This window comes from Lepeophtheirus salmonis, chromosome 1, assembly GCF_016086655.4.
Source record: "Lepeophtheirus salmonis chromosome 1, UVic_Lsal_1.4, whole genome shotgun sequence".
In the NCBI taxonomy this organism is placed as follows: Eukaryota; Metazoa; Arthropoda; class Copepoda; order Siphonostomatoida; family Caligidae; genus Lepeophtheirus; species Lepeophtheirus salmonis.
Window position 1 is genome coordinate 45,829,919 of NC_052131.2, and position 10,306 is coordinate 45,840,224.

The window sequence follows — 10,306 nt, forward strand, 5'->3', positions numbered from 1 at the left end:
CCAGAAGTAGATGACTTCATCGGCAGAGCAATATTTATATAATAACACTTGAGATACCGGTTCCAATACAATGCGTCATTATCCCTGTACTACTATATACAGTACGGATTTACCACGCAAAAACTAAATATCTGTATTTTTTTTTCTTTCCTTGGGTTGTTTATCCATGCTGAACATCCATCCATAATTGAAACACTCGGTTCGTTAAAACCAAGAACAAATAATTGAATTTTGAATTATATATATACATTTTTTTTTTTTTTTGGTAGTGAGTGGTTTTCGTGTCTTTGGATCATAAAATTACTTCCTCGAGTACTCTTTTAGAAAATCACGTACTGTGATTTTACAATTAGAAAATATCCTAAATAGGTAATTGGTTTTCAATCATCTACATTGTACAAACAACGAATGCACATTAATATTTACCACGGATACTACCCTAGAGGAAATATAATTATTAATTATATCATCAATAGAATATTAACATAAGCTTAAAGGAGGGACGGGAATTAACATGCGATATCTCCACAAATATTTGCAAACGTTATTTTCTAAGGAATTTATTTCTTTGTACTCGTATGTGCATCTGTGGTTTGAATGGTCGTCAAAGGAGGTGGATATGCATATTTGTGTAATGAGAACTGTCATGTTGATTGATCCTACTCTGATTCTCGTAACATAAAAAAATGCTTGCATTAAATCGAATAGTTTATGGAATTAATAATAAGTACATGTATCTACATAAAAATTTATTTTATACATTTAATATCTTGATAAATATTTGCAGAAGCATAACTGCTTGAAGAAAAAATACTATCTTTCTTACTATCTATAAATGGTATAATTGTGAACATTGTGGATGAAATAAAGGATGGCCCATCTAGAGGTTGCATTTTAAACTACCACTTTTTTGACGTTTGACAGCTGTAATCACCTTTTCATTGTGTTTAATATTTTGTAAAAGGTCTCCGCTTAACAAAATGGTTAAATTTACGCTTGAAGAAAATTGGGAAATACTGAAGACTTTCTTCCAAAATGGAGAGTCTTCAAACGAAACTGCAAGAAAATTACGCAAAGCGCCTTCCAGGCAGGATAAAACAACGTGTTCCCTTGTTCGTCCAGTGCGCTCAATCAAAAACATTGCTGCTGTTGCCGAAAGTGTAAGTGAAAACCCATCGAGCAAGGAGCTGCCGTTACGGTCAATGGTGAGCGCTATCGGGCCATGTTGGAAGATTTTTTGTTTCCCCAAATGGAAAAGGAAGACATTGACGACATTTGCTTCCCACAAGATGGCGCTACGTGCTATACAGCCAACGTTACAGTGGATCTTTTGCGCACTGTCTTAGACAATCGCATTATAAGCCGAAACAGCAACGTAAACTGGCCACTTCGTAGCTGCGATTTGGCTCCGTTGGACTATTTTTTGTGGGGAGCCGTCAAGGATAAATGTTACGCCAACCATCCAGAGACGATTGACGATTTGAAACACGAAATTGGAGTCGCCATTGCAGCTATTGAAGCTCACATAATCGAAAATGTATTGAAAAATTGGGTCGACATAATGGGCTACTGTTTGGCCAGTTACGGTGGCCATATGAATGAAGTGGTGTTCCATCATTAACTGGAATGTTAAGGCTTTCAAATAAAAAAAAGTTATTGAAAAATATCCATTTGTCTTTTTTTTATAGCGATATCAAAAGGAAAAAGTTTCTTTATGTATGTATTTGATCTCTTGCTGATATAGTAAGTTGGCCCACTAATAAAGATTTTCTTTGGGACTGAGGTTCTTAGACTGGCCATGGAGACTCCATGACTTTGATGTTCTTCTTCTTAAGTCACTTCTTGGGTGCATTGGAAGTATGTTTTCGATCATTTTTGTGCTAGAATACCCATTAAAAGACCAATTTTTAGTGCCTTCGTTTGAAAGAAGGATGTTGTAGCCCAATATTTCCGGGGTTTCGATGCGATTAAGTCGTCATTTCCCCTTAGCTGAGAAACACAACCCCCATACTGCACATTGGTATTCTTGGGATTATACTCAATATTTTTCTTCCTACCAAAACTTTTTATTCTTATAATAAACCTATAATTTAAATTATAGACCCTCTTTTACAATATTATATTATTCACCGAACGCTGCGTCATCTTGAAGACTGATACAGTTTAAATTGTCCACAGAATCTTAAGGAAACTTCATTTTGTTGCTATGAAAGTTAAAAAACTAAACTGCTGTCATATACATAGGTGAAAAGGTTTGTATTCTTATAACATTTGGTTTCTTTTACCGCCTCCAAGAAGGTTGACTTCTAAAATAATGACGTCACGTATCAATGCTCGTTAGTACAACACAATTATAAAGTAATTAATATTATTGAGACTCGGGTCAAGACCAAATTCTTTTTTTCGGTTGGGTCTGAAAGGATTTTTTTCTAAATCTATTTAAACCGATATTTTGGTCCAAACCGTGATCTCAAATTGGAGACCAAAATATAATTGTTATCAAATCCTGGACCATTTTTTTGTTCTCAATATATAGACTGACTTTTTTGGTAACAATCCATGAACCAATTTTCTTCCACATCCTGATTTACGAGTTGCACAAATCTTATTTATGTAACACATTTAACTATATTCTGACATTTCATAGCACACACGACATATGAACTAATTGATATAATCGGTCGAGATTAAATTTTAAATTGCACCGTTATCGACAGATTGTTAGTTTGAGACTGGTACAGACCCAACCTTTTTAAAGGACATAATTATTTTTGGAATTGTTTTTTTTTCCACAGAATTTTTTGAGGGAGTGTTTGAAATGTACCGTGTACCACTTCCCCTCGGCTTTATTTTGTATTTTGAAGGCGATTTCAAAATCAATTTGTAGCAAGAAAATGAATATGATCTTAACCTTAGGAAGTGTATTTCCTTATAACAATAAGTTAGGATAATTATCAAGACAATATATTGGAGTAATTTTTATATCAATTATGAACTTACTTATTTTTATTTAAAGTTTACTTGTTTATGCAAATTACAAGCATCCATTAAGTAAATATGTATGAATTGACCAAAAAGAAAATATTACGTCTTACTTTCTTTGAATTTGTTTTTCTTAGATGAAAGTTTTCGTGGGATTAAATCTATTAATTAACTAATTGAAGGAAATAAGACAGACATAAGAGCTCTTTAAAAAAATATGAATTGCATTTAAGTACACTTTGTCTGATTGTAACTTTTTTTATAAATGTGTATATAGGATATGCAACTGGTAAAGTAAGTTTTTTTTTTTTTGTACAATAGAAATAAAAGTTGCCAAATTCGATATTGTACAATTTTACTATCTTTAATACGGAAATAGGATTAGGGAATATGAATATTTTTAAGTTCATATGTTGATTGCACTTAAAGATGTGTATCATGGTTCTATCTCCACGCTATTTTGTTCAGAGAGAGTATATTTCGAAGTTTGGTTAATATTTCTTCTGTCTGAGATATATGAGGGGAGACCGAGGATTGAATAATTATAGGATATTGTTTGTCTAATTTTCTTGATTTTTAACTCAAAATTATATTTCTTAAGTGTTCCAACACTTCCTGGCTACGGAATGAGTTGCAACATTGGACAAGTTCCATTTAAAAAATATGCATCTTCAAGGATTTTTGTTACATTTTGTATTTTTTAAGTGATCCCATTTTGAAACATTAAAATTATCAACTCATCGTGAACTGATCTCTTTATTGCTTAGATCCTGCCATCTCATTCCAAGGAAGGAGTCCACTCTATTCCCTTATGAGGCCTTGAAGTTTTCCTCGGATGAATTCTCCTCCCGTCGTCCATCGTGGAATTCGGAATCCGAAACGAAAAACCTCTTGAGATGAATGATCAAGGTAGAATATCTTCCTTTGATTGCCTCAAACTTCCTTTTACAAGGCATGGCGTTATGAAATTTGCATTGAATTTCCGTCTAAAAATGGAAATATATCGAGTTCAGAACAAGATACATAATCAATAAAAACCCTTTATTATCATAAAAAACACATTTACATAAGGCTTATAAATCTTACTTTTATTTTGGGGAATTTTTTAAGGTAAAATAATACTCTAAACGATAATAGACCTTGAATTACTATAATCCCAGATATTTCAGAATTCAGATAACTTAGAGAAGATTGAGATCAGTTTGGGATAATTCGATTATTGTCTTTAATTAATTTGTACAAAATCCTCCACTCATAATTTTTCCCCTGTGTTATTAATGAAGCAAAAAAAAAATGGAAACACATTAAACCATTTGTTTATAACGGAATATTTTGACGTTTGTTTGAATAAATGGTAAAAAACAAACACAACAAATAAAAACAGTTACTTATATTATTTTAAATGTTTTTGCACAAAATTGTAGATGGAACAAGTTTTTGTATACAAAATACCTGCTAATTACATATCATACACGTTAAGCCGTCATAAACAAACTATTTTGGTCAATTTTCTATACTCCCAAGTTGTTAAAGGGCTGTTGCATAGGTATTACAAACTTTTTTTGTAATTTATTTTGTTCATAAGGGTAATTGGACCATAGTCAATGAACTAAAGAGTCATTGGAAAATAATTGTCATTTAAAAAGCCAATCCAAATCACAGTATAAACAGATTCAGACTGAAAGATGAAATGATGATGATTTTCTAAGGAAAAATCCTACGGTTGAGAAGAATATTCAATACCCTGGTCAATTAATATTGTTAAACCAACGTACATAGCCAATGAACATTGAGACATTCTATTTTGATACTCTCTTTTTCGTAAACATACGAAAATATAAGACATTAATAAATTATAAATGATAATTTGGCAATGAATGGAAATAAATTATCATAGAAGAATTAAGATTAGATTTGATGGTGAATCTATATTACGGCTACTTTATTTATGTATTTATAGAAACCATTTTTTCGATATTTTATTATATTTCATTTTCTTATCTTATAATGAATTAACATATTGTCCGTTTAGCTAGATGATAAAGAATTCCTTGATTTATTTACAGGGTAACATATCTAGATACGAATGAATGTGAAATAAGGTTTTATTGAAAGGCAAATTTATCTCTAACAATATTTATACATATTTGCAATTTCTCTTTTACACAATGATACCTCTAAAACATTAGCCACTCTTTTATACATATTTTTTTGTTAGCTGTGACTTAATCTATTTTCACCTATTAGTGAATGATTTTATTTGAACAAAATTAAACGAGGGTGGGATCGATTTTAACAGTAATTAAAAGGCTATAATAAAAAAAAGACTAATTTTTATGACTTACTTCTGAAAGTACACTCGACCATATAGGGTTCAATTTTGGAGGACATTTTGAAAAAAATTGTAATAAACCTTTTGAAATTGAAGCAGAAAATGTTTTTTGAAATGTCTCTAGAACTTGAACCCATTTTTTTCTATTTTGGTTCTATTTAAAAAAAAATTGTTTTAAATTTTGTCGTCCATCAGATCACCAACAATTTCTTCTATCCTTGTAGTATTAACTGAAAATTCTAATAAGGAAGGTAAGTACACAAAACCTCAATTGTCCTGATTTGCTGCTTGTACTTATGACAATAAGGTATTTATTGGTGTGATTACCGATGAAGACAACGAAAACAAAAAGACGTTTATATCCAGTTTTTCTTTCATTATTTTCCATCTCACTTTTACCGTGGCCTCCTGGAGGTTTTGTTTATTGAGTTCCCAATACTTATATTATGTGTGTGATAACAGCATCAACAAGAGCGACAGGACAACAGTTCCAAAGAATTTACAAACTATTTTAAATTATGTCTACCTTTATAAACAAGAGGTACACTATAGTCTACTCATATTTCTTATTTTATTTGTCAACTTATAATCAATATTATGAATTATTGTAGTTCAGTTTACTTTTGTAAGTCTATTTAAATCATAAAATAAGTTTAAGATGTAAACCCGTACGCAAAATTGACGAAAACTTCCAAAGAAAAGTAACCTAACTTTGAAACCCCCACCCTGAGAGCTATGATAAAAAAGTTAACCTGATTTTTGATAAAGTGATACCCCTACATATGAAAAACATGCTACCAAAGTTTTATTTTCATAAGAGTACAGCATTTATTTTTATCAAAAATCACTTCAAACAGTCAAGTACCAAATTTCAAGAGTATCCAAAAGTATACAAGAAAAAGTAGCGTCTAGCGACGTTGAAAAATTTGCTTCAAAGAGGGACTGGGACAAGTATCTATATCTCATGAAAAACTAAGAATTATGGCCTGAAATTTGGCAACCCTGATTTATTTATAAATTTGTGCTTGTATGCAAAAAATCATCCAAATCTGAGAGGGTCTGGTTATATGCTGTTATATATCTTCATAGCTATAAGTTTAGTGACCTATGTATAAATGTTCCGTGTGTGTTTTGTGTATAATAATATATTAATATTAGATTCATTCTGTATTCTCCTCGTGTAGAATATCGATTTATGAAGGGTTGATCATCGTCAATAATAAAAGAATTGTTATACCAAGAGTAGCTCGGAAAGAAATATTGGAAAATCTGCATGTATCTCATCAAGGCATAGTGAAGACTAAGCAGCGTGCCAGAGAGTTAATTTATTGGCCGGGAATAGATATGGACATCGAAGATATGGTGTGAAAGTATGAAGAATGCCAGAAGTTATTACCTAGTTTATTATGGAGACTCAAATTAAAGGACCGAAAATGACGAGACCATTTCAAGTAGTAGCTTTGGATATATTTTCTGTAAGTGGAAAGAACTTCTTGGCTTATGTAGATAGACTTTCTGGATATCCTGCTTTACATTATTTTGAGCATAGTGGATGCACATCAAGAGTGATTAGGAAAGTAATGGAGAGATTCTTCATTGATTATGGTATACCTGAAGTTTTAGAATCAGATGGTGGAACAAACTTCTCGTCCAGGGAATTTCAAGAATTTCTATCCTTTTGGGGAGTTGAATGGCGATGTTCTTCTCCACATAACCCACAATCCAATGGATTGGCTGAAGCTTGTGTGAAGAAGTTAAAATATTTAGTAAAGAAAACTATGAATGGAAATAAGATAGATCAGTCAAAAATCAATCTTGGAATTTTAGAAATGAGAAAAAATACTCCGAAATAGAAGATGGATTGAGTACAACTAAAATCGTCTTTGGTCGTAGTACTAGATCTATTATACCTATGCTACCTGAATTCCATCAAAAGAGAGGCCATGAACTTTGTAAGGTTTCTAACCCAATTTTAAAAAAAGGAGATGGGAAGAAGTTATCCGTATTGAAGATCGGTGAATCGGTTCGGATACAAGATCATATAACCAAAAGATGGACCCATCTAGGTACAATTGAAACACAGGAATCTCAAAGGCGATATCTCATACGTATGAAAAATGGTCGTCTTTGGCATCGTAATAGGAGATTCATCCGTTTGGATTCCACAGAAGGGAACAAGCGAATTTCATTTAATATACCTTAGATCTATATTTTGTAATCATTGTCCTGGGGGGAAAAGGGGATGTTATATATATTCATAGCTATAGGTTTGGTGACCTATGTATAAATGTTCCGTGTGTGTTTTGTGTATAATAATATATTAATATGATATTCATTCTGTATTCTCCTCGTGTAGAATAAAGTATATATATCAACTCTATATCCTCATATATCTCATATCCACGTATATCATACATGCCCTGGTCGATTTGACATGGAATGACACAAAATTTCCTCGATTTGTCAAAGTATAACTGCTTCAGCATATGCTCACCAATATGAATGTTCCACGGACAGAGTACAACAATGCCCTCATTTAATTTGGATTGAATCCTCCTGAGCTTTGTCTATAGTAGTCGATTCTTCATTTTAAGAGCCTTTAGTGGTATGAGATCATATTTTCCATCTGTGCCAATAACGGTTATACATATTATTTGGGATGGTTCTAGGAGACTATGTCGGATACCGTCTTTCCGAATCGACACTTAGGGTGAAAAAAAACAACTAATATGTTTGATAATGTTTCATGTTCATTATGACTCTTATTCATAATGCTCCAATTTCGAAAGATAAAATATTAAATTATTGGACATGAGTTGCTCATTATAAATCACAATGTTCCGTAGCAAACACAAACATATACAGTATAAAGGGAACGGGGATCAAATTGTCGCCAAAATATTTTTCTACAAAAAACAACACAAAATATACATAATTTAACTTTTTTATTGAAAATTAAAATTATGACGAGCATATAGGTATAGAGTAGCCATTCATTCGATATAATCACCGTTGGCATCAATAACGGCCTCAATACGGCCTCTGAACCGTCCGCAGGCTCTTCTGACCATCTCATTGTCCATGTTGCCGAATACCTCCTTGATGGAGTCCATCAGGCTGGCCTTGGTGCTATGGGGATGTCTGTTGGTATGTCTCTCGACATAGCCCCAGACAAAATAGTCCAAAGGATTAAGGTCGGGAGAGTTAGGAGGCCACAAATCCTTGGTTACGACGTCATAACAGTTCCCGGTTAACCACTGCATGGAGATTTTGGACACATGGCAGGGTGCTGAGTCCTGTTGCCACATTCAGGGCCTGTCTCCGGCCTTCATGTACCTGGTAGGGTCATCCTCAACCATCTTCTTCACCTTGTCGACAAAGTCGGTGTCCCTGACCTTCCTGTCGGCGCCCTCCTCCTTGGGCGCCCTCTTTATGGTGGCATCAACATCCCAGGTGTCCTCTAGCTTCTTACGGATGCGCTGAACAGTCCGTAAATTCACTCTAAGGTTGAAGCAATCGTTAAATTGGAGATTTCACCTCCATTATTAACCAATGCCATGACTACGGCGGACCTCGAAAGCTCCTCGTTCCACTTATAGCTCTTTATCTCCTCATATGATGACGGCATGATGCTAACTGAACTACGTATCGTCAGCTGACAAGAATAGTTTTCCTATTTGGTAACCGGTTTTTTATTTGATAATGTCGTCTTCAAGTTATCAAGGTTTAAAGTAGGCGACAATTTGATCCCCGCTCCCTATACTTTTGTTGTCAGCTGTTGATGTTTGGATTTATTAGGTGATTTGTTTTTAATTGTTTTTTGCAGGAACTTGCACATCTTGTGTAATGTAAGTTTCTCGTCCAATAACAAAACCATGTTAAGAATAAAAGATTCAGGGACGATACTTATTTATTGAAACACTTGATCATTGCAATTCATGGCAAATAATTATTAGACATTTTATTGTATAAAATTGGAATAATGTGGATGGAAATCCTCGTTACAGAGCATTCACTATGAATTATCTTCAAATATATTTCTAATTTTTTTTTTGGGAAAGTGTCCGTTCGAAAAAGTGGTTATTCCGCAAAACCGTTTTTAGAAAAGTATCCGCAAAATTTGGGATATTCCAATAACGTATTTTTATTCAAAACAGTAGTAGGATGATATATACACGATTCATCAATATAGTTGTCCACATTTCATTATTTTCAATCCGGAATGACATTGATGAAAAATAATATTTTAAAAAATAAGCAAAACATCACAACCAAACAACAAGACAATAGCTTACCATAGGAAAATATGTCTTCAGAACAAAAAATCCAGCCGGAACCTTGGTTTTGGAGGTTGTGGAGTCTACCCTTTTTTTTGGAGGAAGGAGTGGCTCAATGCAGATGCTTCACTCGAGAGGGAGCTCTGTGTCATCGCGCTGCTGAGACCCAGGTCTTCCTGAAATATAAATTTTCGGACTTTTGCAAAGATGTTGCTGTTTTCCTCTCAAGACGCAAACTCTTGGACTACTCTATATAGGTGCATCTAGAGGAGAGGGTGTGTGCTATTCCTTACCGTAGTTTCAAGTATCTAAAGGCTTCCATCAAGAATAAGTGGCCCAACTTAAGTCTGACAATATAGTCAAGGTCTGCAAGAGATTTAGGGCATGTATTAAGGAAATTATAAGAGCTGAGGGCTCACATATTGAATAAAATTTTCGAATGATTTTGTTTAATAAATGTTAGTGTTTACGAGTATCTAATCAGGAGTGAGTATATTTGTAATATACCTTTACTTAATGGGGAGGCTTGAAAATTAAAGAGATTTAATATGAGTACAATTACTTACTTTTTGCAATTAATGACTATCCAATTTCACGTAGTCATTTTTTTTTTCCCAAAAATAGAAAAAGTTTATAATTGTTTCACTGTTATAATATCTCCCTTTTTGTTTTGTTTATTATTTTCTTGCAAAGAAAAATTCCGTATTTCTTCTAC

General features: G+C 33.2%; 1 protein-coding gene across 1 annotated transcript; it reads left to right on the forward strand.

The window, feature by feature from the left end:
- The first annotated feature begins 6,747 nt into the window (after positions 1-6,747).
- On the forward strand, positions 6,748-7,517 carry LOC121117736 (uncharacterized). The gene is made up of 2 exons (XM_040712257.1): positions 6,748-7,067; positions 7,142-7,517. The coding sequence occupies exons 1-2, from the start codon at positions 6,748-6,750 to the stop codon at positions 7,515-7,517; spliced, it is 696 nt and encodes a 231-aa protein (XP_040568191.1).
- The last annotated feature ends 2,789 nt before the right edge of the window (positions 7,518-10,306 follow it).